We start from the raw sequence: 26,828 nt of genomic DNA, 5'->3' as shown, positions 1-26,828 counted from the left end.
AGCTCATACGGCGCCAGAGTCTCTATCTATATTCTCGCCGTTGTGCTGAATCTCTCTTGTCGGCTGCTACAGCTCTCGCGTTCCGCTGCCCTAGCATTTGCCGCAACATCCCACAAACTCAGTGTTTTGGAGAAATCACCTTGGACAAGAATCTGGCACTGAATGATCGCATATAATGTCTTCGGGGTCTCACCACTGTAGTGCCGCTCTGACATTGCCAAGTACGTACGACACATGTCTGCGACTTCATCCTCGAACTAACCGTCTCGGCCCTTCAGGATGTGGAACCAACACGTGACTTCCACCCGGGCAACCTTCCGTATGCGAGGTTGAAGCGGAAAAGATCACTTTTGGAGTTGGACTGGACTGCGCGCCCGGTTTGTGTACGTGGGACAGATCCTATCCCCTTTTTACAACAAAGTCTGGGGACTATCAGTCAGCATGTCGCAGGCTGCCCCTAACACTCCTTCCGTGGTCGTGAACGGGACCAACAACAAGCAACAAGTCCCGCTACGGGACTACTTGAATGCGAGAGTTGCGCCATTCTTGAAGAAAGCCATCACAGAGAGTCTAGGCGTCGAGTACGTGAGGAGTCAATACACCTTAGAAACGCGTGTCTCCCGCATTGTAATTTCGTGTCAAGCTTGCCGACTGATTGCTTCCCTCTTCTCTTTAGAGCAGAGTTTCCTCTTCAATGGCTGGGAGAATGCCTAATCCATCAGTCAATCCTATACGAAGGCAACCCGGACCGAACCAACATCCGCGAAAGATTCTTGTACAAATTCGAGGCTCCGGCACCTCACCAAGAGACAACCCAGCCAACTGCGCCGTCAGAACCCCAGGAAACGCAGCAAGACAAGCCGGAGTCTGAACGTCCACAGGTCGTGGTAGATGAGCCCATCCAGCCCGCGTTGGAGCCGGTAGCAACCTCCGAAGTTCCTGTGCCAGAAACGCCTTCTGGACAAGATATGCCAGCCACCAATGGCATGAAGCAGGAAGAAAAGAAGGAAGAGCAGAATACACCGAGGGATGATGATACGGAGATGGGAGGCATATCATGATCCAGAGGCTATTATACTCCAGGTCAATTGGGTAGCGTTGGCGTTGATTCGGTGCTCACTACTACGGCATGGGCGGTATGCGCGAAAAGTAGACCCTTGGGAAGGGCGGAAATCTGGATTACACACGTGTTATACTGCGAAAACGATCTCCGACTGCTAGAAAGACATGCATTCGCACACATCACAGTAGAAGGGCTCTGCAGTGAAAGAAACAGCGGGCAGTAATGACAGCCTGTCGTAGGTATCGAAGCAAGCTTGCAACTGTCATGCATTTGTCTGCCTTCCTTTACATTACTCCTCGGAGATATTTTTCAACCTGCTATAGACATATTAGCCCTTGTCTCGAACCCAAGCCACGATATGAATGCAAGATGAAGCAGAAGCCAAGTCAGAAGTCCATATAGATCATCGAAGAAAACCCGCTTTGCAGCAAGCTCTTCTGACATAAGAGGTACCAGAAATATTGTAATTTTTTCGTAGTGTGTCATCATAAAAAAGAACTCGTAAAGAGGAATGCAAACCAGGGGTTATACGTACAGAAAGGCTTGTCTGCTGTTACAAACGACATCAGTAAGTATTTCCGTACCTCCGCATCAAGTGCGATGCAACCGAGCTATCCTCTTTGGCACTCGAGACATTCAAGCCAGCCCGGTGGATGAAATGCTGGCGAAGCAAAGTGAGAACTGCTGATAATAATAATGCCACATCACGATGGGATGGAGTTCAATGAGGTCGGAGAACCGCGAACCTGAAAAAGTTCCTGAAGGGGCCCTGCCTACGCGCCAAGATTGCAAGTCTTGGCAATCTCACACAAAATCATCTTGCGGCCTCAACCTCGACTACAACATCGTGCGATCAACGACGACGGATACAATTTCTCCGACAATTCGACAAACTCGACAACAGCCGTCATGGGTCGTCTTCACAGCAAGGGAAAGGGTATCAGTGCTTCGGCCATCCCATACTCGCGATCCGTGCCCACGTGGTTCAAGAGCACCCCGGAGACGGTCGTCGACAACATCTGCAAGCTCGCCAGAAAGGGCGCAACTCCTTCCCAGATCGGTGTTGTTCTTCGAGACAGCCATGGTGTTGCCCAAGTTAAAGTCGTTACTGGTACGAAAGAGTCATATTGTATGCGTTGCTGGATAAATTGCTGATTCATGGTCGCGTGCAGGTAACAAGATCCTGAGAATCCTCAAGTCAAACGGTATGCGCAGACCTCTTCGCTTTACCCCGACATGAAAAGATACCCATTTTCGCGACACGAGAAAAAGATAAAAGATAGAAAAGAAAGATGAGGATTCGCCTCCATCTGGATCTTCTGGCTATCCCGTCATATCGCTAGCCATTACCAAATGGTCCAGCACTGCCTCTGCATTGGTCCATCAGACTGACAGAGTGACAATAGGTCTTGCACCGGAAATCCCAGAAGACCTTTACTTCCTGATCAAGAAGGTAAGCATTCGAATACAGCAAATAGAGGTAGAGTTGGGATGTTAATTATCCTCATTTAGGCCGTCGCCGTCCGCAAGCACCTCGAGCGCAACCGAAAGGACAAGGACTCCAAGTTCCGTCTCATTCTCATCGAGTCGAGAATCCACCGTCTCAGCAGATACTACAAGACCGTCGGCGTCCTGCAACCCAACTGGAAGTACGAGAGCGCAACCGCCAGCACCATGGTCGCATAAGTAATTTCTTGGAGATATGAATCTGTGAAATTGTCTCGGCGCTTGACTGGCAGGTCGAGCCATCAATCGAGAATGGGGAAGGATCAATGCGGGTGAGTCTCAGAGAAGACGTACCGCCGCAGGCATTTCTTGATGCTGCGCTGCATCTGGAGTGATGCTTTACATAGACCCGGGGGTCAAATTCCAGACCCGGGAAAAAGAGACCGTCATGACACCTGTCTTCGTATTGTGCTACTTGATGTTCCGGAAGCTTATACCCTTTCATGTGCTTGTTACTCCAATCTTGGATTAACATTGGTTCTGTTGCCTGTGAAATTTTTGAAAAGTTGCGCGCAAAGGAAAGTATAGTCCGTATATTTGAACTACGTTATTTGTTGCACCCAGGAGGCCGGCAAGTCCCATGTTATGCGCACCTGGTCAGAGTCATTTCTGTGGATAGATGTTTTACAAGATGCCGAACAGAATGGAAAGTTTCGAAGGTTTGTATTGGCTGAATACAGGTCGACTTCTTATGATGGGTGACTTGATTCGACCTGATTGTTCATCGTCCCAGGATCAGGTACCTAGTCACGGTTATGGAACGTCCAGCCCTAGTTATTTGAGCATATGTCGCGGCTGAAGAGTCGGATCGCCTTGCGCAGACAGAACTCTGTGTAGTCTCGCTTCTTCTCTCTTTCGGAATACCAGGGTGACAGAGCCGGTACCATGTTCCTACCATGGCACCACATCCGGCAAAAGGTGCTGAAGTCGGAGAGCTGGATTGGAAGGGACTCCCGAGTAGTCAGCGGCACGGGTGTTGAGTGGAAGAACCAGATGTGGGCAAAAGCCAGAACAGGCGCTAGCACGAGATCCAGTAGCAGCATTGCACAGTACCGACCCTTACAGATCCTCGCCAACTCTGGATTCGGGAAGTCATTCTTCAAAAAAACAGTAGACTGATGGTCGATCGCCAGCAGAGAATGCTAAGCATGCTGGAAACGCGCCTACACCGGGGTATCTTGACAACCCAAACAAACACCGTCTCTGTGAATGCCGCTGAACCATGGAAAGATATGAACGTCCTTTACGTTTCTTTGTCAACCTCCCTGACTGGTGCCACCTGTCTGCTGGAGGGCGGCGACTTGTTTGCGTAAGTCGAGCCAGAAATCCTTGCCATTTGCCATCGCACCGGCTTCGGTCATCGTTAGTCATGGCTCACGTCAACAGAAAGGAGATCACCCACGTTTCAGGCCCCAGGGACTTTCCGGTTTAGTTGTTTGAGGAGTAGTTTCTGGCTTGTAAACAGGCGCCTTGGTATCCAACCCCTGCCTAAGAACGGCTTCGACTGCATCGGAGTTGAAGCCCGCCATGGCGACATGTTGTTCGGGAGGAGGTGTAGCTTGTCTCGCCGAGCCGTTGTGGACCGAGTCTATTGACCTATTCATATTCGATCCTGCCTTCGCACCTCTTCTGGCTTGCGACGCATTCGGAGTCCCAGCTCGTGGTCCTGTAGACTGGCGCTGGGGGTTGGTGCCTCTAGGATCGTTTCCTCGGCGGCCGTTGCGATTCCTGTGTCCAGGCATCCTGTAAGCATGTAACCGAGGAGAAGAAGCGTGATGATGATGGGATATTGTTTGTTGAAGCACACACAGAAGCGAACTTACTCTTCGTTCATTGAGGGTGGCGACAGCAATATGCGTTGTAACTGCGCTGTTACTGCATCATGGATGTTAACACAATGCACCCGCAATACAGTAACCTGTAGATGTGAAAGCGCCGTACTCGCACCTCACTTGGACTGTGCCGCTTTAAACGCGAAGTTACCGCACGAGCGCACTGATGAATTAGGACGGCGTCACCCGTTTTCCAGATAGGGGTGAATTATTGTCGCCCGCGGCGGAGGCAGATCGGTGCCAAGTCAGGAGACCCACCCTTGTCGCCCGAGTCGCGCTTAACCCCATCTTGAAGGAGACGACGACCGTAGATGTGCCCTGCAGAGGCTATCAACAGAAGACTACCTTTTAACTCTACAAGACTTGTATCTGCATGTCTGTTGGCAGGTCAAAGACTCCATCGCTCTCAGCACGGTCTGAACCATCTGAATGGCAAGTCCGGCGGCTGCACCTGCTTTAATTCCGAACTGCGCCACCTAGTCTCGAGCCCTCAATAGACAGTCGCGTCAATTTCTGGCCGGGTACTGGTAGGATGGGACCACTGAGGAATGTGCAGGGAAGAACACGCCTGCGCCGAGAAACAAAGAAACCTGCCAGCGAGTTTGACGATTCGGAGCGCGAAGACCTTGCCGATTTTCAAGGCGTTGAACCCCCCTCGAAGCGAATACGAACCTCGCGCAAAGCCCAACAACCGTCCAAATGGATTCCAGGAGGTCGTGGAGGAGGAGGACGACATGTTGATAATGAACGCACTCCTTCGGGCACAAGGACACCCCGCGCGGGCGATGAATATGTACATCCTCGGACGCGCCCTCGTGCAAGCCGCGATCGACGAAGAACGATGACAACAGCGCCCCGATATTCGGCCAGGAGTCGAAACCGTGGTTCCGCGCGTCCTCGGTACAGCACCGCCGCTGCAGCTTCTGCCGCCGTGGCACACGGGGATGGGTACAAGCCAAGAGAGGAGCGAGGCTGGGAAGAGTTTCATCCGGACCTGGACCTCGAGGCAGACTTTGCGGTCATACCGTCAGAGGAGGTTGATGGGATTGTGAAGAAACCTACAAACAATGAGGGTCAGGAAGATGCCAGTCCGTCTGTGGATGGAGTCCCTGCTATTTTGGGAAGCACGCCCCCTCCTAAGAGAAAGCCTGGGAGACCTCACCGCACGCAAAATTCCATGATCCACGCACTACTCACACCAGAAGCTCCCAAACTGGTTCCGATGCCTGGTCCCAATCCCCGGGAAAGGTTGACCTTGCCCAAGCCTTCATACCGCATACTGGACCCGTTTCTATCCTACGAGCAAAAGGACTTCGCACAAGTGGATTTTGTGGACAAATCCATGGCACATGTGGGATATCAAGAGAGTGAGATATTTGTGCGTCCGGCTCGTAACTACATTAGGCAAACAGAAGGCTCCGCCGAGGAAGATCTCGACTTGAGCCCCGACCTTATCACCAACGGAGAGAACTCGGCCATCGGCAGTAACGGTGTCGGTCGTGTCGAGTATGACATGGATGAACAGGACGTCAAGTGGCTGGAGGCGCTCAACAGAGGACGCAGCAAAGATGGAGTTCAGACCATCAAGCCTGCAATATTCGAAATAACAATGACCAAGATTGAAAAGGAATGGCACGCACTGGAGAAGAGAATCCCGAAGCCGAATCCTAAAGCGCCTCAAACGCAGCGGCCGCGGTCAAGCTCTGCCGCAGCCGTCAACGGCGAACCAGCTGGGGAGGAGCCCGACAGCAAATGTGCGATATGTGACGACGGTGATTGCGAGAACGCCAACGCCATCGTCTTTTGCGACGGCTGTGACCTGGCAGTACATCAAGAGTGTTATGGTGTGCCGTACATCCCTGAAGGTCAATGGTTGTGCAGAAAATGCCAGCTGGTAGGGAATTCCCGGCCGAGCTGCATTTTCTGCCCCAACGAGGGAGGCGCATTCAAACAAACCAATAACTCAAAATGGGCACACCTCTTCTGTGCCACCTGGATTCCGGAAGTTACTATTGGCAATCCATCTCTCATGGAGCCTATCACAGATGTCGAAAAAGTGCCTCCTGGGCGGTGGAAGCTTGTGTGTTATATTTGCAAGCAGGAAATGGGTGCTAGCATCCAGTGCAGCGACGGCCGCTGCTATGAGGCTTTTCACCTAACATGCGCCCGTCAAGCAGGTTTATACCTACGGATGAAGACGGGAGGTGGTCAAAACACCCTCATGGATAAGTCGCAGCTTCGTGCATACTGCCACAAACACACCCCTGCGGACTGGAAGCACGAGCACAATACTGACAGAGCTTACGAGGAAGCGACAAAATACTTCAGAGAGCACTTCCGAGGCCAGATCTGGGCCGACAGTCGCTCCTCCGCTCTGGCCATCAACGACACACAGGACACACCTAACACCGATAAAGGTCATCTTAAGGTGACGCTCACGAACAAGAAAGGACAGAAACAGAAAACTATCTGGCGGTTACCGTCGGGCGCCCCTGTTATCCCAGAAGTAATTCTTAAATCAATCGAAGATTCCCTGGTCAGGTTCACGGTGCAGAAGAAAAAAGAGTTTGTCTCGGAGATTTGCAGGTATTGGACTCTCAAGCGCGAGGCACGGCGAGGCGCTGCTTTGTTGAAGCGATTACAATTGCAAATGGACACATTCAGCTCTTTTGAGGTCACTCGTCGTGATTACAAGGCCCAAGGCGCAGCGGGTCGTGCCAGACTGGACCGGCGCATCGAATTCGCTGAGATGTTAGCCACGGACATGGAGCAGATCGTTCAACTCTGCGATTTGATCAAGCAACGCGAAGTAGTGCGGTTGCAGGAAGCACGCATGTTGCAGGATGTCGTAGACACGGTCTACTTTCCCGTTCCGCACTTGTTGGAGCCGATTGTGGATAAAGCGCTCAAGTACATTTCCCTCCTTCATAGATTCGTGCGCGCATGCTGACTTACTACCAGGCTTGACCGTGGTCTTTTCCGGAACGAGCTGCTTGAGCTTCGCGCCCGAGTCCTCAGAAAAGAGCACACTTCCGTCGCGAGCTTCGCCCAGGATGTTGTCCGGGTTATCAATTCACAGTTTGGCAATGACGCAGGAACTCTCTCCGAGTTGGTCGCCCTCGTTAGTGGTAGAGCTGAGGATATGAGTCCTGAAGATCGAGATCGTCGTACGCTTGCTCGACGTATTGTGAAGGCAATTGAACCGCTCATTGACGATGCCACGCGCAAGGAGGCAGAATTGAACGGCCGGCCATACGCACAGCAGATCAGAGAACTGGACGAGGCACTTCTGTCCCGGCGAGATTCCCTGACTGAGCCAGCGGGAGTCCCCTTGCTCGATTCTGTCGAGACCAAGCATGAGACTGGCATGGCAAGTCCGGACGATGGTGATGTCGAGATGCTGGACTCTACTCTGTCTGGTACCGAGACGAATGTTGACCGCGGGACAGTGGAAGGTACTAAGGGTCTCGCGGAGAAAGCAGACATCTTCAAGGCGGATGGACTTCGGGCAGAAGCCGGAGGGCTGTCGGCGGATACACCGCCCGCGTCCACAAATGGCTTCAGGCATGACCGACTGACGAATGGCGACATCATAATGGGACATGCTCAGCGGATTGAGCCCCCAACACCCCCGATGAGTCTTCAAGGCCACTCTCAAATACCTCCGTCTCAAGGCGGGATTCCCTGGTATGCTGCTCCCTTTGACCCCGATGGCACCACAATCTTCGAGGAACGCTGGACCGGGCCAGAGGTCTTGCGAGAACTGAGCGAAGAGTTGAGTGAGATGGATGAGGACGAACTCCAAGGCCTGGGTGCCGGCGACGACATGGCAGAAGGCATCGATGGCGCGCCCTCCGGCATTGAGGTTGAACCCACATCCGTGGATTCGATGGCCAAGAGGAAGGGCTCGAAGAGGGTTAGCAAGCGTGCGCGGGGCTCCGAATGGGGTACAAGATCTTTTCGGCTTCGGAGATGAGAAGACTTGTTTCTGGATTGTATAGGTACTTAGATAGTTGTAAGGTTCCTGCAGCCTGGTCATATGCTCGCTGAGAAGTTGGCAATGACCGGAGGGCTGCCTGGTCTCTAGAGGGCGAGCCTCGATGAGCTGCATTTTCTGCCTTGGAATACATCGATATACTCAAAGCAGCAGGATCTGGAAGTCTCCCTCTTTGGCCGAGATACCTGTGCCTGCGGAACTGATGTAAAAAGTCTTGTCCGTACTGACCCTCCTCCCAGTGTTGTCCTGGCCTTGACGATCACGTGCCGATGCGAAGTGCTATGGCGGGCTTGTGCGCCGCTGTATCATGCTTGGCGAATACTGCGGAGTATGTTGCCAGTACTGTATTCACCGGTCCTGATTGACGCTAATGTCTTTTCTGGAGCGTGTCCTTAATTTTCGCCTAATCCTGGCCTCAACGCCTCACAAACAAACCACCTGCTACCCCATCTCTTAATCGCTGCGGCCAGGCTTTTCTTTCCTCCTGTACCTGTATCATAACGCAATCCTCCTTGCCGTTTCCATTTGACACACTTCCCGGACGCTGATCGTGCGTCGCGCAAAGATTCGACGCGCAAGCCCCTTTTAGTCGACCAGCTGCGCCTACTACTACAATGGCTGACTTCGAAGATTCCGCTGCCCGATATGAAGGTATAGCGCTGCGCTGATGACATTCAAGGCATAGATCCTGACTGCATATACCACAGATGATCGCGGCTACGAACGTCGTGATAGATCGGCATCGCCTCGCGGGGACCGTGATGAACGTAATCGCAGTCGCTCGCCAAATGGACGCGACCGACCGTGGGTTTCCCAATCTCATCCTACCAGGAGTGCTGAACTGACTATTCCGCAGGCCCCCACCTCCCTCTGACACCCGCATGAAAGATGTTGAAGAAGAAGGTGCAATTAACACTGGCTCAAATCTTTTCGTCACTGGCATACATCCCCGCCTCACCGAAGCCGATGTCTCTCGCCTGTTCGAGAAGTACGGTGAAGTCGAAAGCTGTTCCATCATGCTTGATCCTCACACCAAGGAGTCTCGCGGATTTGGCTTCGTCAAGATGGTGACATCGGATCAAGCTGAAGCTGCCAAGGAAGGTCTACAAGGTGAAGTCATTGAAGGCCGTACCTTGAGCATTGAGAAAGCTCGTCGTGCCCGTCCTCGCACTCCGACCCCAGGAAAATACTTTGGTCCTCCCAAGCGTGGTAAGTCCCTCAATGATGTCTCGTTGGACTAGGACTGACGTTTTTAGGCGATTTCCGTGGCCCGCCACGTGGTGGCTACCGTGACCGTTACGACGACCGTCGAGGGGGATACCCACCACGTCGTGACGACTACCGTGGCGGCTCCCGTCATGAAGACTATGACCGAGGCTCTTCTCGCCACGAAGAATATGGCGAACGTCGCGGCTACGGCGGCAGACGTGACAAAGAAGACGGCGGATACGGCGGTCGCGGTATTGATCGATACGAGAGTAGACGTGACGATGGCTACAGCGGCCGTGGCGACCGTGGAGACCGACGTGGCTACTATGACCGCAGCGATGACCGCGCCTACGCTCCACCAGCACGTGAAGATGCTGCTCCTCGTGACTACGCTGCCAGTGGTGGTGGTCGTGAGTACGGCCGTGAGGATCGCTATGCGGGCAGATAAGCAGCTTGGACGCGGCGGCACTGGACTCTTGTCTTCAGCACACCCTTCTCCACGATGTTGCGAATTACTGGCATCCGGGACCTGGCCTTGATTTCGATTTCCTCCATGTATTTGCGCTATGGTCTATTCTAGCTGCGGCTACGAAAAAAAGTCACTTGTTATTCCGAGACAGAAGGTCCTTTCGACTCAAGAAAAGGTCATATTCCAATATCGGTGCAGCAGGAAACACAGTTCATGAACGGGGCAAGTGGCTACCAGGCCGAGTTTGCTACTGAATGACGGCAACGATGGTCGACATGTACACAGCAACGTCGGCTTGGGGGTACCTTTCTCGTTTTCGACTGCGTCATCATGATCTTTTGCGGCAGTCAACATACTTTCATTCATCGCCTTGCTTCAGCTCGATAGTCCGGCTTGTCGCGCAACCTCGGCGTCAACATCGACCCACATTCTTGCCTTACGCACATTGCAATCCAAAATGACAAAATCACTGCCTCGCCGTATACGCCATGAATCTATACACCAGTAGTCCCGCCTAACGTTCGCTGCATCGCCCAGCTCCAGTCTTCCGTCCATTACCACACCATGCTAGGGCATGTCAGACAATTAAGTGCACATTGGCACGGGCCTCCTGTCAAGTGGGCAGGTCGTCGATGTGTAAGGTGCCGCTGGCTCATGTGCAACCACCCGACATGTCAACGAAACTGTTTCAAGGTAAGTCTCTGAACGACTAATTGCCAGATCTGGCAGTGTCTTCGACGGGTTGGTGTTTTGTGGGAGTATGTACTCCTCGGATGCTGCCAACATTGACGGGAGCACAAACCATTCACCTTCTGCCTCATGGAGGCTTCAGACCGGCAGCTTTCCATGACGAGATCTCCCTACTTTCAGGCGCCGTCTTTCATCTCGGAGGGAGTTGGCACTGAGACCCACCATTTGTGCCCATGTGCCCTTATGAGCGCTTTTGCGTCGACCACAGTTTATCCAGAGACAAATTGAGGTCATGGTGCAACCGCTGCTAGGTGTTCACCAAACTTCAAGTCGCCTGCTGGAGCAACAAGTGCTCAAAGACAATCGTGTCTATCTCTGAACTGAAACGGACTTGAGATGGTTCGTTTGCCTTAACGGTAAGTGATCGGACTCTGACGCCATGTGACATCAATTCCTCGATGCCCACCATAATAGTCCATTCCAGGTGAGCGACTCTCAGATGTATATCCCCTTCATGGTAATCTTCGACCGACCCTCTAGCCTCAGTTAGCTCATCACGTTGAGATATCTGCAGGTCCTGGGCTAGAGAACTATCTCGCTTCTATGGCAGTTCTGTGGACTCACATTGAGCTCACTAATTCAGTTAGTTCTGCCCGGGGCAAGTGGTATGCCTTCCTGACAATGTCACGAAGTCAATCATCCTTCGATATTTCTCACTCTGTCATGACTAGATCATTAGACTTTGGCTGTCAACAACGATATCGCCGAACAGCCTGCTTTGCGGTGATGAAAGGCATTGCCGGCATGCTAGACTGTGCTCGTCACACCGGGTGATAATGCAGTGGCACAGGAAAGGTGAGGAGAACCACGCAGAAAATCGATAGTGTATATATGACAGACGGCCAAAGAAGACCAACGTTTGCAAGTCAGCCTACCACAAAGCATCTTTTCGCAGGTCTTGGCCCGTTCCTCATGGTGATATTGAAAAGAAGAGCCTGGGGATACATTCGGCATGCAATATGAAGCACAAACAGTACCTTGTGCTGGAAGAGATCTGCACGATCGATTGGATGCTGGTCATAAAGAAGCACAAGTATCACACGGTGAGCGCCTCTACAAGCATACTGATTGGGTGTTGGCGCAGTGGCGCTTTCCATAATCACCACAACGGCATTGAGAGAGTGAACGAATGAAGCCCTCGCTTCAACCTCCCGCAAGCAAAGTTCTCCATGTTTCAAAGATATACATAGCCGCCCTCCCAACCGCCTCGACGACTGATCTTCTTCTTTCTCTTCTTCACGCCAAACATTGATTGTCTTGACGCCATTCCTATCCGTCTTCTTTCATACACTTTAAGCCTCTAAGGTCTCTACAATTGGCTGGTCCAATTGCTATTCTTCTGCATCCCATCTGTCCTATTCTTACAATCCCCGTGGCTCCACTTGACCACTTCCATCATCCTTTTGTATATCAAGACACTACCAGTCCAGCCACAATTTCCAGTCCTTCGGCCCGCTGCAAGGCTCAAGAACAACACATAAGCATCCATCAACTGAGGTCAAATATCATAGCAGCTATCTTTCGTCTCTACCACCCTCAAGATGCTTGCCTCCCGCGTTGCAAAGCCCAAGTTGTCTCTGAGCATCTCCACCAGCAGCACCCCTTCAACAGCACGCTCAACATTGGCGTTGAAGTCACCCATGAGCCCCTTGAGGTCACCCATCCCCCCATCTCCCATCAGCCCGACTGCACGGAACACGCGCCTGAACCAACGAGGCTATTCCACCATGCAGCAGCCAACGTATGCATATGTCAACTCCAGCTCCTCAAGAAGTATCTTGAAGAAGTCCTCCAAGTCTCCTGCATCCGGAGCACGACAGTTGTCCTTTGCAGAGACTCCAGTCGTGTACTGTGTGACTCCAATTGAGGACGAAGGTTACTACGGCACGCATAACAAGATGTCCCGGGAGGAGCGAAGGTGGCAACGGAGATGATCATGCGATGATGCAGAGCGACTTTTGACTTTGATGTGACGACTTGAATGACTCGAAAAACAGAACAGGCACCAACTGGTTAATGACATTTGTCTCCTTCATGATATAGCAGATGGATGACGCCAGCACTGATACTCGACGCTGCCGTCAGGTGTTTCAGAGGCTGGCCATACCTTTGTGGATGTGTTGCAGGGAGATGGTCATCTTCTACCTGAGACTCGTTAAAATAGGCAATCAGATGTATATCCCCAGAAACGAGCACTGTTCCTGTCAACGTCATTTCGTATTCGCATTTTGATATAGCCTCCGAGGGACAAGGAGCCCTCCAATCGGTCGCCACATCGACAGTGAGGAAGTAGCCATTGGTGTTGAACAGAGAGAGCTTCTAGTCTACCCAGATACAGATGATCTGTTCAGGGTCCCTCTGGAGTTTGCTCGTTGTCAACCCAGCGTCAGCGGGGTCGTATATCAATAGAACTCTCTCCCACCGGCAGCTCGACACTAGCACCACTGAGAGCCGTGTTCCGTTTCTCAAGTAACCGACTCCAAGCCCCCAAATGCGACGATTCTTCTGCCTGAGAGAGCCACTCGTTCCGGGGAAAACCAGTGTGTCAGATCGCTCGGTTCTCTATATTTAGCCTCGAACGGCGTCATATAAGCGCCTCTATGCTATCTAGGTTTCATGTTTTCTCAGCAAGACTTGTACAGTGCAATCAAACGAAGATCATGGATCAATAAGATGTTTGCGAAAACAGATTCTATTGTTTTCGTTGCTAAGGTACTACCAAATGCTTTGAGAAGGCGTGCGGGAGGATACCAATGGCGTTGTTACTTGCTGCTTACTGAAGGTGAGCGAGTACCTGGTTGCAGCAGGTTGAACAGATGCCACTGCCACCGTCACCATTCAATTCAACACGGACAATCAGCATAGTGTCAGTCTGGGAGCGTGTGCAGTAGCCACAGATACATTTATATCCTCCAGGCTGTATGGAGGATAAAAATGCCCGAAACTCCATACCAAACCAGCGGCTACATGGCAGCCCATGTCATCCGGCGGCTACTGAAATTCATTCCGTCAACAGCCGCTCGGTTCCTGATTTTAATGGCTCGCATCGAAGCTGATGTAGGGTTGGGCATGAAGTATACGCGGTTGAGCCGCATATCTCTGACCCACAGTCTCGTCCACCGTCGCAAGGCTCGAGTTTCAGATGCACTGCAACGGATATCCCTCCAATGAAGGTCCCGACGCATCCTCCAAAGACGCAAACCTCACGCAATGGATGAAGCCAACTTTTTTGCGCATACTGCGTCTGCAGAGGAAGCTCGGAGAGTGCTGACTTATGATACTCTTGAGACCCGATCTGAAGCATGAGATTCCGCGCCTCTTTCCATCTGAAATTGACGCCCGCGTGTTTGAGGATCCTCTGGTGGCTTCCGTGTGCTGGATACAAACCTTCATAAGACGGTGGTCGAGCTCAAGGCATCCAGGCGTTCCCACATCTTCATTCTGTCCAGTCCCTGACCGGGTTAGACACTCACTTCGGTCGTTTTCCGTCTTCTTTTGGCTGCATCTGTTCCCCGGCCCTTCGTTCCAACTTCGGGTTCTCATAGTCATAATCCCAATCCCAATCCCAATCCCAGTCCTTTCCTTTACGTCCCTTCGGTCAGCCTGGTTGTTGACCGAGGTTCTCCAGATCGCAGACTTTTCCCCCGCGGGCAAGGAATGCCAAAGCAACTCACAGCACTACGTGCCACCAAAAGACCGGCTCCGTACCATATACGAGGCTCGACCACCATGGTGACCAACATGGCAGCATGGCCGCATAGCCAAGCGAGCACCAGCATCGCTTGGCCGGATCACCACCTACAATACGCTCAGCAACCCATGATGCAGGCGTACATGCAGGGAGGGCCTGTGCGACCCCATGCTCCTTCCATGTCGATGCACCAGCCACTCCAGCCTGAGCCGCTGCCCCGGCCGGGACAGAGTCTTCCTTGGACACCGGAGGAGGACAACGCGCTGCTGGAGGCCAAGAGTCAGGACATGTCATGGGACGAGATCCACACCCAATTCTTCCCCAACAAGACGGGCAATGCGTGCCGCAAACGACACGAAAGGCTGCAACAGAAGGCTCGGGGACATTGGGATGAAGCAAGGATCCAGCGGGTGGTGGCATGCTACAACCGCCACCGCGAACAGTTCTGGCGCGATCTTAGTGAGCAGGTTGGGGAGAGGTGGGATGAAGTGGAAAAGATGGTAAGCCGTCCCAGCATTCAACACTCAGCATTGATATGTCTTTGGGGCGCCTTGGAGTTCTAACACGAGACATAGATACTCCAACAAGGCTTTCGACGTCTGGGGATCACCCGTCCTCGTCATATCCGACGTAAGTCGGGTGCCAGTTCCAGCCAGACGGGATTGTTGGAATCCGAACATGTTTCTTCCACCGATGAGTACGACAATGCAGACGACAGTGGGATTGGTATGGGACTGGTTGGTCACAGTCGCCGCGCCAGCGAGATTGGGAATATCCAGCAACAGTGTCTTCCTGGCGTCGGTCATATTCTCTCGGATGCTGAAGGGGCTTATAAGGTTGATGGGGGTTATCAGTACACCGCATAACCCGGGAAAATGCTAGGAAGACATGATAGCGAGTCGGTGAGGCGGCCACTGTCCATCGAGGAATTGTCTATGCATGATATGATGACTTCGGCAGGTTATTTGTCTGGCGTTTCTGGCGAGGCCTTGCTATACGATACCTGTGTTTGGAGCCTCATCGGTATATGTACAGATAGTGTCAGGATGTCAGAATACAGCGGAACATCTGGGAATAGAAATGGCGACGACACGGGCAAGAGACAAGCAATTGACCACTGCACGCCGTAACCGTCTATATCTCTCTCGGGTTGCTAGCGACCGTATCTGTCTAGCTGTCTATCCAGCTCTGTCTCTTCTCCCTTCATCCGAGATTCGTCGAATATCGGCGCCTAGTCCCGATATCGTTCTTTTACTGTCATTGTGTTCTGACCCGTTTCCACGAACGGGGTTAAAGTCCTGCGGCTCGCGGAAATGGCACCGAATCCCCGAAAGCTTTAACCACTCCAGGAATAGTCGAGCTGATTGTGCCTGCAGCGGATTGCTAATCGGGGTTAGTTGGCGGCTAAGTCCTCGAGGCGGGCCGCGTTAATTTTTCGAGCTGTGCTAAACACCGTATACTCTCTGTAACTTGATAACGACACTAATAGTCGGTGGCCAGCTGTTGATAAGGTATGCTACTGTCTCAGACACCGCAGTACGCAGTGCATTCTTAAATAGTAGGTACGTACGTACTATAGTCAGCGTATCGTACCATAGGAGAAATCCAATACAGTACCTATACGGTAAGTAGTACTGTACTAGTATGCTAGCACTGTAGTCCGTTCTCGCAATGTGAGAATCTCGAATAATTAATTATTTCTCCACGAAGTCAGTCAAGTCAGTCCAACATTCCCACTGCACTGGCAGTTCCCCAGATTGCTCTGACATCTGACCTCTCACCACTACGACCTGACGGGCCTCTCCTCGAACTCCTGTCCTTGTCTCCGAACCTTTCTCCTAGTCTTTACTCATGCTCTTGTCGCATGGCGACTACTCGTGACGGTCTTTGAACACGAACTCCCTTCACCTCTTATCCTCTGTTGACCTCCTTTCTCACACTGCGCGACTGTGACTGTGACTCCAACTGCGCACAACTCCAACCGATCTCGGCGATCCTCTTCCTCCTCTACCTTTTTCCTCTACCATCGCCGAGAACAGCCCTTTGAGCCATGGCGACCGTCACAGAGTCCGTCAAAGAGTCGCTTGTAGGCACGACGCAGCCAGAGAGTTTGTCAACTGAGGCACGAATGAGCTTTCTCAAACACTCGCGCCGGGACGATGATGGTGAGCTCTACATGAACGAGGAGGATTTCATCAACGCCATCGCGCCGCCTGAAGAAGACTATGTAAGTCGTGCCTACCTGACCGATCTGATTGCGTTGTCATTGTCCTAACGCTTCTCGCTTGTCGCGTCGCAGCACAAAATCAAGAGAGAACAATATGGCATCCTGTTCAATGTCGCAGATCGACACAAACACGGCAGGATTACAATGTCCGAATGGGCCGCCTTTGAGAACTTGCTTGCCAAAGCCGACGCCGAGTATGAAATCGCCTTCAGACTGTTCGACGTCGACGGCACTGGTTTGATCAAGTCAGATGCATTGCAGCGAATCTATGAGCAGAACCGAGGTCGAGAAAGCATTCCCTTCGACTTCAACTCGGAGTGGGCGTCGCTGTACATTGGCGGCAAGAGCAAGAGACATGAAATGACATACCCCCAGTTCGCACAGATGATGCGTGGTCTGCAGGGGGAGCGGATACGACAGGCGTTCCACCTCTTTGACAAGGACAAGGATGGATACATTGAGCCTGAGGAGTTTGAGCGCATCATCCGAGACACCTCTGGACACAAGTTGTCAGATCACGTCCTGGAGAATCTCCCGACATTGTGCAACATCTCTACCGGAACCAAAATCTCGTATGCCACCGTCCGAGCATTCCAGAACGTCATTCGGGAAATGGACCTGCTGGATCTCATCCTCCAAAATGCCACCGCCAAAACCTCCGATGGTAGAATCGACCGGTCCGACTTCCTCAACGAAGCCTCACGAATGACCCGCTTTTCCCTCTACACCCCTATGGAGGCCGACATTCTGTTCCACTTTGCCGGTCTCGATGTCCCCTCTGGACGGTTGGCTCTGGATGATTTCACCAAAGTTCTGGATGCAAGCTGGCAGAATACAGGAGCCAAGTTAGGCGCAATCAACGATGCAGCAGACCGCGTCGTGTCCAAGTCTCAGCACTTCCTCCACAGCCTCCTCGAGTCTGCTCACCATTTCGGCCTCGGTAGTATCGCGGGCGCGTTTGGTGCTTTCATGGTCTATCCGATCGATCTCGTCAAAACTCGCATGCAGAATCAACGAAGTGTGCTGCCCGGCGAACGTCTCTACGAGAACTCAATAGACTGCGCACGCAAGGTCATTCGAAATGAAGGTTTTCGAGGCCTGTACTCTGGTGTCCTTCCCCAACTTGTCGGAGTCGCTCCAGAAAAGGCGATTAAATTAACAGTCAACGACCTTATACGCGGCCGGTTCACCGACAAACAGACAAATGCAATTCCTTTGCCTGCGGAGATTCTTGCCGGTGGATCTGCCGGTGCATGTCAAGTGGTACGTTACGCACCCATCTATCTTTCTCCATCTTTGTCCTCTCCCTCTCTACCTTCTCTACCTTATGTCTCATATAGTGGGTTCTCCTACTAACACTGGGGTCCGTCTGGGTTCAGGTCTTCACCAACCCTCTCGAAATCGTCAAAATCCGTCTCCAAGTGCAAGGCGAACTGGCCAAGAAGTCTGATGCCGTGCCTAAACGATCGGCGATGTGGATTGTGCGCAATCTGGGCATCTTAGGCCTGTACAAAGGTGCATCGGCGTGTCTATTGCGTGACGTTCCATTCTCGGCGATCTATTTCCCCACCTACAACCACCTGAAACGCGACATGTTCGGCGAGTCGCAGCAGAAGAGACTCGGCGTCCTCCAGCTCCTGACGGCGGGTGCCATCGCAGGCATGCCGGCCGCGTACCTCACCACGCCGTGCGACGTGATCAAGACGCGGCTGCAAGTCGAAGCGCGCAAAGGCGACGTGGTCTACAACGGCCTGACAGACTGCGCCCGCAAGATCTGGCAGCAAGAAGGATTCCGCGCGTTCTTCAAGGGTGGGCCGGCCCGGATCTTGCGCTCGTCGCCGCAGTTCGGATTCACCCTGGCCTCGTACGAGGTGTTGAGCAAGCTATTCCCGCTCGGCGGCGAGGAGGCTGAGGTCCATTCGACTGCTGGGAAGATGGAGCCGGGCGTCGGTCTTAGAGAGACCAAGGCTCCGCTGCCGTACCTGCGCAGTCGGAATGCGTTGAAGATCCTGTTGGATCTGGATAACAGTTTCGGCCGCGTCCGTGTTCCTGCCAGCCTGGAGGGGTCGAGGTTCTTCTCATCGCCGGCGTCGAAGAAGTGAGTCGCTTCTCGACGCTTGCTACTTTGACAAAAGGCAAGCCAAGATAAGAAGTACAGAAAGACGAAGACAGAAGAGAAGAAAGCTTCGTTGCTGGGTGATTTGGCTAGTTGGCTGAGCTAGGCTAGGCTGAGCTGAGCTGAGCTGGGTGAAGTGTGTACTAAAAAAAAAGGATGATGATGCCAAACGTTTTAGATTCTCTCGGGTCTTGTGCTTTTATTTTCCTTGCTTGTGTTGGGTTTCCGTTGTCTTTTCTTCTCTTCTCTTCCCTTTTGCTCTCAAGTCGGGCATTTCTGCGGTCATCATCAAAGTGGTAAAGTCATAGCAAGATTGGCGGCATTGCATGCATGCATGGGCTGGACTGGGCCGGGCTGGATCTGAGTTCGGGCTGACTTTCACATTGGATTGATTACCTAGATTTTAGATTTTAGATTCTTGACCCTGGGCTGAGCTGAGCAATCAGAGAATAAATCAAAGTGCACACCTAGACTGCCGCACTGTTACTGTTAGTGATGGAGAGGAGAAACTGAGGGTGGAACTTGCAAGTGAAAAGTGAGGCATAAGCGACCATGGACATGGAACTAAGGTAGACATACCTACGGTAGATACTAGTATCTATATATCAGATTTTATATATTCAATAACATATAATGATTCAGAAGGAAGGTACTATGGTTGAAGGTCTATCTATTTAGTATGCATCTATATAGATCAGGCAGGAGGATCCACACGCCCATATAGAAGGGGGAGGTCTCCACGATTATACTAGTACTATAGTACTACTATATGGGATACGTATGTATAGAGAGAGATCTTACCACTACTAGCTCTCGACATCTCCGCATCAAATACTTAACTACTCTCTCCTGACTTCTCCAGCAACGGCATGGCAGAGTTCGACTTTGACACCGGCGCCGAGCAACGCGGAGATCCAGAGACGTTGGGTGTCGCTGAGCCGGTCGTTGGCTGATTTGACTTCTGCGAAGAGGATTTCACCTTTTCCGACATTTCCCCCGTGTACACCGTGTCCAGCCTGTTCACTTTTGGTGCTGTTCAAGTCCTCGTTCCCTCCCTCTCCCTCTCCAGCCCGCGCCACCCTTGGGCCATTCTCGCCGTCTTGTTGTTGTTTATTCGACTGATGCTGGTGCTGATGCTGGTGCTGGTGCTGGTGCTGGTGCTGGTGCTGGTGCTGGTGCTGGTGCTGGTGCTGGTGCTGGTGCGTATTTGTCCCGTCGTCGCCTCTGCCAGCTTGAGTAACATCGTCTGTCGTCTGCGGCACACCCTCCAGCTCACCCTCCATCTTGTCTTGATCACTAGTATCCAACCTTTTCCACAACACCAGATCCGGCACACCGCCACCACGACTCTGATACTCCTGAGCCATGATCAACATGACAGTCCCCAACGCCTGCCCGTCCCAGCACTCCAGCAATTCGAGCAGATCGTCCCGCGCAAACCCGTCCCACTGGACACCGACAATGCACGTCTTCCGTTCGTAGTGTTCGTCCCAGACTCCGCGAGCAATAGACACCGCTTCGCCATTCGAGATCTGATTGATTCGGCCGAGGATCTCGGGAAGTCGAGACGAAAAGAAACTGTCCGTGTGCAGATCCAGCGGGCACGTCTGGTACGCGGTCTGGAATACATTGGGGATGTAGGGGTTGAAAAACAAGATGTCGTAGAATAGCAGGCCGAAGAGTGTGCGCAGGATCCCGCCTTCGCTGTGGTATCCCTTGTAGCCTAGGACGTGGCGGTAGTGTGAGAGACACATGGCTTCCACGCTCACGGGGAGATTGGTGTCCAGAGTGTCGAGCCAGACTGTTTTCGATCCCGGGGCCCCGCCTGACGTGCTGGACTGGTGGACCAGTGTCGGTGGTTTGTTGGTGAGCTCAGAAGCAGAACCAGAAGCAGGGACGGTCGAATTGGCACTAGATGCCCCGGCGCTGTTCTTCCTGCTCAGAGGCAAATTTCTGGCCGGAGTTTCTTCGCGCTCGATCTTGATTCCCACCACATCTCGCTCCACGGGCTTGCTAAGCCTGACGTGGCCGAAATCGTGCTGTTCCCTCAACGGCAGGTGGAGCTGTTTCTCCAGCTTCTTGATCCGCTTCTGCAAGTCGTAATGGTAGATGACATGGCATTCTTTATCCTGAAGGCCTTGCTCGCAAGTACGCAGTGCCGTCCTTTTCCAATGTTTCCGAGTTGCCTCGACGCTTTGGGTTTCATTCGTTGTCAGGGCGTACATGTAGTGTTCTTCAAGAAGTGCTTTGCGCTGATACCACGCCCCTCGTCTCGCAGCATGAAAGAGCCGCTGGTCCAGAAGCTCTGTCAGGATGTCATGTTCGCGGACATGTTCCTTGAACCTGGCCAGAGCATGGAGTGCTTTATGCACGATGCGGGTATATACCCAAGCCGGACTGAACCGGCGAAGATATGCTCCCTCACCACTCTCATATACGCGATCTTCTTTCCGCTGTTCTTCAAGCAGCAGAGCCTTCCACCGCGGATAGACGGCCTCGAAGATGTCCTTGACTTCCTCGAGCGATTTGCGGCCAGGAGTGCCGTTGAACTCCAGGATATTGTCAACCCGGAACTGCGTACGGAGGCTCGCTTCAAACTCGAGCAGCAGAGCCCTCGACTCGAAGATCGTGCTCGATCGGCTGACCAAGTATTCCGGGAAATTGCGCCGCGAGATCTTAGCCAAGATCAGCGTCGTCAGACTCTTCTCCGTCCACTCTGTGCTGCGATAAAAGACAAGATGTACTCGTTCGAATAGCCTCAACGGCGTCAGGGAAAGTCGGATACATCGTCCGGTCTGGTCGAGGATCTTCTTGGTGAAATGGGAATCTCGGTTGTTGATGGCGGCCACTGTTGGTGTCCGTGACCCGCTACTTTCATCCTCCTCGTCTGCACAGACAGACCGGCCATCCTCAGACATCGCACTAGCTATGGACTCCTCAGTCTCGGCGCGTCTTAGATCTCTGAACCCAAGCCCGGTCTGCTTGCCGCTGGCGCGCCGGAAGTTCTGCAACAGCTCACGTTTATTCTTTCCCTGTACTTTGACTTCTTTCGCCAGGCTTTTCAGCTCATCAAGAAGCAGCAGGCTGCTCGCCTCGTCCAGGCTCGTGATATGTTCAGAAGAACACTCGGCAAATGCAAATATGTCACCCAAGACCAAACCTTCAGGCGGTTCCAGCTCTCCTGGATGAAGACCGGGGTCAGACTCGGTTTTGGGCAGAGACCTCTCCTTCTGCAATTCTTTGACTGCGGCATCGATGTCTGCTACATCGCTGTAGTATTGCAAATCCTTGACTCGAAACCACTTGCTGGTCTTCCTGAGAAACAACCTGACATAGAGATATTGTGCTTCGTAGCCCAACTCTCTCCATATCTGAAACAGTCCCAGCTCAGCCTCATCGAAGAGATGGCCTTCTTCGTCAAGCACCGTGTCCAGAGCAAGGTTGAAGGCGTCCACGTAGATGGAGCTGCGGCCCCTTGTCCATGTCCGTGACTCCAGTCGAGCCATAGTTTGACTGCCGTCATATTGCTTCTGTGTTTCTGAAGCCTGCTCCCCTGCCTTATAGGCTTCATAAGCCTCTATGGCGTCTTCATCCGTCTGCACCGGGGGCAGCGTCGCTTCGAGTTGCGTGGCGTTGGGAGCAGCGTACAATTCAACTCCTCCATCTTCTGTGTCTTGATCCTCATCCTCCGAGTCTGGAACTTCATTCCTGATGACCCTTCTCACAGCTTTTCTCCTAGGCGACCCTCGACTGGGACTGTTGTCGCCACCCTTCGGGGTTGTGGTTTTCACCCGCTTCGCAGGGGGAGAGCGAAATTCGTCCGTGACGTCGAAATTGGTCGAGGGAGGATGCGGGATCTTGGTCCCCATCAGACGGTTATGCATTGATGAGGTCCTTGGTTGAAGGACCATAGTATACGCATACACGGCCCAGAGCCATCATTTCAGAGATCGTGGACAAACGAAAACTGGAGTATTTGACGTTATCGATCGGACGCGGGGAAAATTCCCGAGTAAAGGTGAGGTCTCTTGGGCTCAGAACGTGTCGCGCAGGACGCGCGCAGTCACGGGATGAGTTAAAGTGGTTGGTATTAATGACCTTTATACCTTAGATAGCTGTATGGGCAACAGATGGACATCAATCAATTATACAATTTGATACATACTGGTCCTTCTATTTGATCCTAAGACACATCCCATCGAGGTCTATCGGATAGAAACCTTTCTATCTGGTGGACAGCTTTCAACTAGAGCAACGTCATTCGCTTCCAGCCGCGGGCGCATCGCTCATAAACGCTTCGAAAGAAAAATATGGACATCCGACAACAAGGTCACCCTACACTTCAGAATCCTTACCCACCTCCTTGGCAGGAGCGGGAGAGGTTTGCGAGCCGGTATCTGACCCTCCTTCTTTGGCTTCAAGAACGTTGCCGTCTCTCCCAAGCATGGTGTGCTCGACATTGACTTTGGGTCCGGTGAACCACTTATGGGCGTCGACAACCCACCAAACCAGCACCATCAACATCGGACCACCCCAGACAAGGCAGGTCCAGTTCATCAAGGAGGCGTCCAAGTCCGACCCGGTCACACTCGGCAGGCAAAGGATGGGAATCATGAGCAAGGTGAAGCAAGTAGATGCAACACCAATAGGATAGGAGAATTTGCCCAGATGCCAGGGACCACGTCGAAACCGGCCGCCCACAAAGAAAGTACGGATCGTGATAGGGATAGTAAAGGCCACAAATGCCCCCAGGGCTCCAACACTGAAAATGGCACCGATGGATGCCTCTCCCCCAAAGAGAAGCAAGGTCAAAAGAATGCCTATGACACAATTGAACCATACAGCGTTGACAGGTGTCTTCGTCCAGGGATGGACTTGCTTCCAGAGATTTGAGAATGGGAAGCAGCCATCGCGTGCGTAGGCGTAAGTGACTCGCGACGCAGCGACCATGCAACCTTGACCCATGGAGAATCCACAAACGATGGTCATTGCCAAAAGGGCCAAGGCGGTATTCTTGGGCAAGACCTGCATCAAGTAAGAAGCCCAAGGCTGGCCGATTTCGGAATCGAGGACTTCGTCGATATCGATCACGGTATATGCCACGATCAATTGCAAGAACCAACCCATCAAACCACCCACTCCTGAAGTCAGGACAATGGCTCGAGGACTGGCAATGTTGGCATTGCTGCATTCTTCCGACAGGTGAAAGGGGGCGTCATATCCTGACATGGTCCAGATGACAGCAATGAAGGACATGAGAACAGCCACGCCGTTTGGGAAGTCAGTTCCTTCATAGAAATTCCCCCAAACCGTGCTGCTTTTGGTGAACCGTGGCAGCCCTTGCTCAGTGCGATTGGTCCCGGCTGGGATGGCGATGATTGTAATCACCAACGCAATGATGTTGAATGTGCTACCGTAGGAGTTGAAGGTCGCAATCCACCGGGTTGGCATCGAGGAGATAGCGGCGTGGAGAATCATAATCAGAGTGGTCAAAAGGAAGACCTGGTAGTTTTGGGGAACATAAGAAGGGTCGTTGATGGACCCCGCAGCCAGAATCATCGAAGCCAGAGCGTAATCGACGGAAGGGGCACCGGTGATTTGGACGAGCCAGTTCGACCATCCGGTGATCCATGCAGCAAGAGGGCCGTATCCTGGAGGTGCCAGGACAGCTGAGGCATAATAGAGGCCTCCGCTAGTAGGCATGGAGGAGCAGAGTTCAGCTGGTTGTCTGTCAGTCTCATATAGTGTGGGCATGCTCGAACATTGATTGACTGACCCATTCCCATTGCGACGCATTGGATGAATGCCATTGCAATCAACCATCCCCAAACCATACCAGGAGTGCCCGCGTAACCCATGCCATAGTAGATAGTCGAGGCAAAGGACGGCAGCAGGCCGAGGACGGCGAAAGAAACACAAAAGGAGGTCCATAGAGAGAATTCGCGTTTAAACTCGGGTCTTTGCGATATATTAGAATCAAGCTTTCTCTGCGCATAGCACGGCGTGTAACATACTTGTAACCCAGAGCTGCCAGAATCTCCTCATCGGCGGTCAAGTCTTGATCCAAGATCGGGATCTCTCCAGGCGCAAGAACCGAGGTGACGGGTTCCTCTGCGACCGATTTGCGGTGCATGCCAGAGGCAGTACTTAGGTTGCGCGGTGCACTCATGTTTGCGGCCCGTCGATGTATATGTTTTCAGTCCAAAACCGGCCACTGCTTACACTCATGGACCGGGAATGGTATCGGGATAAGGTCAGACAGAACCTTTGTGTGCGACGTTGCCCTTGTAAGTAATATGGTCAATGGCAACACAGTATAGCCACCCGATAGATACAGACTTGAATCGACGGAAATACCACGAGGAGCGAGCTGGGCTGGAAAGGTGGCCGCGCCCGTGTCCATATAATATCTCAGATTAGAATCCAAGAGGAAGGATGGTCCCAAACTTGAAGGCCATCGCATCGCTAGCTGATTGAGCAGCAGTCGATGAGCATGGGTCTGACCTCGTGTGCCTCATACAATCCAGGCGACAGGCGCAGGGACCTTGGGAGGAGACAAGGCATGGTTCGCTCGTGGGATGGACGAAACTAGGTCCGTATCGGGCAAGTTGATGCTGGTTATCGGAGGACAAGTTCAGTTTCCACCGGCCATCAACGATGCTGGAGCGAATGACCAGGTGTTGATGGATGGTGAGTGGCTGATGGTTGGCGAAGGTCAAGAGATAAGGAAGATGGAGCAGCAAGAAGAAAGCAAATGATACATCGTCATACGAGTTATCGCAGTTGAGGAGAGTGAGGAGAACACGTAAGGGCTAAATAAGGGGCCTAAGGGTCTCCTTGCCCTTAGCGATACTAGTGCCTGGCCTCCTTAGCCCCCTACTACTTTGTACTACGACGCCTGGGATTCTTCCTCGGGCTTTTTTGGGAGGCATCGTCCGTACTACTACTACTACGTAACTCCCGCCTCATTAAAGTGATGGCTCAGGAGGCTCCCCGGGGGATGCCTTCAACCAGTAGAATCATTTATCGCCCGTCATCCCTGCTTTGACAGTTCTCCCACGAGGACGTTGTCGTCAACTGAGATCCATCGATAAGATGGTTGACTACAGGCGATGGCAGGATAGTTACGTCGCGGAACCAGTCCAAGTCCAACTTGGGTATCTATATGAGGTACCTAGTCTTGACGATCTAACAATGGAGGAACCCGATCAATGTCACACTGCACTGCATCAAAAGAGGACGAAAATGGACAGATGGCTTCGATGATTGATTGTACATTGGTACCGTGCCTTATCAGTTGCTCGATGCTGCTGACACAAAACATGTTATCCAGCTTATTGAAATAATACCGCTGTGAAACCTGTAAGAGAAGCTAGCATTTATCTCCCTCTGATATGTTGCCATATGGCATTGCCGTTTCTGTCTCGGCCATGGTCTGTCTAAACTCTTAATTGTAGACGTCGTTGCTTCTTCTCCTGCAAGACTCTCGTACCACTCAATTAGAACACAGACAACCTGGACTGTTCCATATCCATCGGTATGCGGCTCGTATCCGTCGCGTACCTATCTACCACCTTATCTTATGGAGTAGTGTACCACTGGCAGGTTGTATTAGTACGTACTAGTATGTCACGGCAGGCGAAGCTTTTGTCTTCTCGCATGGCCCTTCCAAATCGAGCAAGTAAACAAAATACTACGTACTACAATCCACACTTCACACTTCACACTTCATGCTTCATGCTTCATGCTTCAAGCTGAACTTCCGACTCACCTCCTACTCGAGTGAAGCGCCCGATTCCAAGCGTGCATCCTGCACAACACGTGCTGCCGTGATTCACTGTCAGTCAACCCACACTACCGCCGTGTTCGAAATACAAGTTCAATGGATACCTCAAAAACTTTTTCCTCCAAAGCAGCCACATTAGATCGCGGTGCATTTGGAGATAAGTGAAAACCCTCGTTGGGCGG

The 26,828-nt window shown here is 52.3% G+C and overlaps 10 protein-coding genes across 10 annotated transcripts; 7 read left to right on the top strand and 3 right to left on the bottom strand.

Moving 5' to 3' along the window:
- Positions 1-441: 441 nt before the first annotated feature.
- Positions 442-1,061, top strand: A1O1_05365 (uncharacterized protein; the record flags this gene model as incomplete). Its single annotated transcript, XM_007726251.1, has 2 exons — positions 442-581; positions 677-1,061. 2 exons carry the CDS (start codon positions 442-444, stop codon positions 1,059-1,061), a joined length of 525 nt encoding a protein of 174 aa, XP_007724441.1.
- Positions 1,062-1,972: 911 nt separating this feature from the next.
- A1O1_05364 (40S ribosomal protein S13) lies at positions 1,973-2,749 on the top strand (the record flags this gene model as incomplete). The annotated part of the gene is made up of 4 exons (XM_007726250.1): positions 1,973-2,174; positions 2,236-2,268; positions 2,470-2,516; positions 2,576-2,749. The coding sequence occupies 4 exons, from the start codon at positions 1,973-1,975 to the stop codon at positions 2,747-2,749; spliced, it is 456 nt and encodes a 151-aa protein (XP_007724440.1).
- Positions 2,750-3,825: 1,076 nt separating this feature from the next.
- A1O1_05363 (uncharacterized protein) lies at positions 3,826-4,311 on the bottom strand (the record flags this gene model as incomplete). Its single annotated transcript, XM_007726249.1, has 2 exons — positions 3,826-3,920; positions 3,972-4,311. The coding sequence occupies 2 exons, from the start codon at positions 4,309-4,311 to the stop codon at positions 3,826-3,828; spliced, it is 435 nt and encodes a 144-aa protein (XP_007724439.1).
- Positions 4,312-4,933: 622 nt separating this feature from the next.
- Positions 4,934-8,377, top strand: A1O1_05362 (uncharacterized protein; the record flags this gene model as incomplete). Its single annotated transcript, XM_007726248.1, has 2 exons — positions 4,934-7,311; positions 7,363-8,377. The coding sequence occupies 2 exons, from the start codon at positions 4,934-4,936 to the stop codon at positions 8,375-8,377; spliced, it is 3,393 nt and encodes a 1,130-aa protein (XP_007724438.1).
- A 902-nt stretch (positions 8,378-9,279) lies between these two features.
- A1O1_05361 (uncharacterized protein) lies at positions 9,280-10,055 on the top strand (the record flags this gene model as incomplete). Its single annotated transcript, XM_007726247.1, has 2 exons — positions 9,280-9,607; positions 9,655-10,055. 2 exons carry the CDS (start codon positions 9,280-9,282, stop codon positions 10,053-10,055), a joined length of 729 nt encoding a protein of 242 aa, XP_007724437.1.
- Positions 10,056-12,367: 2,312 nt separating this feature from the next.
- On the top strand, positions 12,368-12,760 carry A1O1_05360 (uncharacterized protein; the record flags this gene model as incomplete). Its single annotated transcript, XM_007726246.1, has 1 exon — positions 12,368-12,760. One exon carries the CDS (start codon positions 12,368-12,370, stop codon positions 12,758-12,760), a length of 393 nt encoding a protein of 130 aa, XP_007724436.1.
- Positions 12,761-14,567: 1,807 nt separating this feature from the next.
- A1O1_05359 (uncharacterized protein) lies at positions 14,568-15,383 on the top strand (the record flags this gene model as incomplete). The annotated part of the gene is made up of 2 exons (XM_007726245.1): positions 14,568-15,017; positions 15,093-15,383. The coding sequence occupies 2 exons, from the start codon at positions 14,568-14,570 to the stop codon at positions 15,381-15,383; spliced, it is 741 nt and encodes a 246-aa protein (XP_007724435.1).
- Positions 15,384-16,567: 1,184 nt separating this feature from the next.
- A1O1_05358 (uncharacterized protein) lies at positions 16,568-18,846 on the top strand (the record flags this gene model as incomplete). The annotated part of the gene is made up of 3 exons (XM_007726244.1): positions 16,568-16,744; positions 16,817-18,007; positions 18,124-18,846. The coding sequence occupies 3 exons, from the start codon at positions 16,568-16,570 to the stop codon at positions 18,844-18,846; spliced, it is 2,091 nt and encodes a 696-aa protein (XP_007724434.1).
- An 853-nt stretch (positions 18,847-19,699) lies between these two features.
- On the bottom strand, positions 19,700-22,771 carry A1O1_05357 (uncharacterized protein; the record flags this gene model as incomplete). Its single annotated transcript, XM_007726243.1, has 3 exons — positions 19,700-19,839; positions 20,158-20,685; positions 20,773-22,771. 3 exons carry the CDS (start codon positions 22,769-22,771, stop codon positions 19,700-19,702), a joined length of 2,667 nt encoding a protein of 888 aa, XP_007724433.1.
- A 424-nt stretch (positions 22,772-23,195) lies between these two features.
- On the bottom strand, positions 23,196-25,029 carry A1O1_05356 (uncharacterized protein; the record flags this gene model as incomplete). The annotated part of the gene is made up of 3 exons (XM_007726242.1): positions 23,196-24,580; positions 24,637-24,818; positions 24,875-25,029. The coding sequence occupies 3 exons, from the start codon at positions 25,027-25,029 to the stop codon at positions 23,196-23,198; spliced, it is 1,722 nt and encodes a 573-aa protein (XP_007724432.1).
- Positions 25,030-26,828: the final 1,799 nt, after the last annotated feature.

This window comes from Capronia coronata (assembly GCF_000585585.1).
Source record: "Capronia coronata CBS 617.96 chromosome Unknown acBCG-supercont1.4, whole genome shotgun sequence".
In the NCBI taxonomy this organism is placed as follows: Eukaryota; Fungi; Ascomycota; class Eurotiomycetes; order Chaetothyriales; family Herpotrichiellaceae; genus Capronia; species Capronia coronata.
The sequence above is the reverse complement of the archived record's forward strand: the minus strand, read 5'-3'. Positions and strand labels throughout refer to the sequence as shown.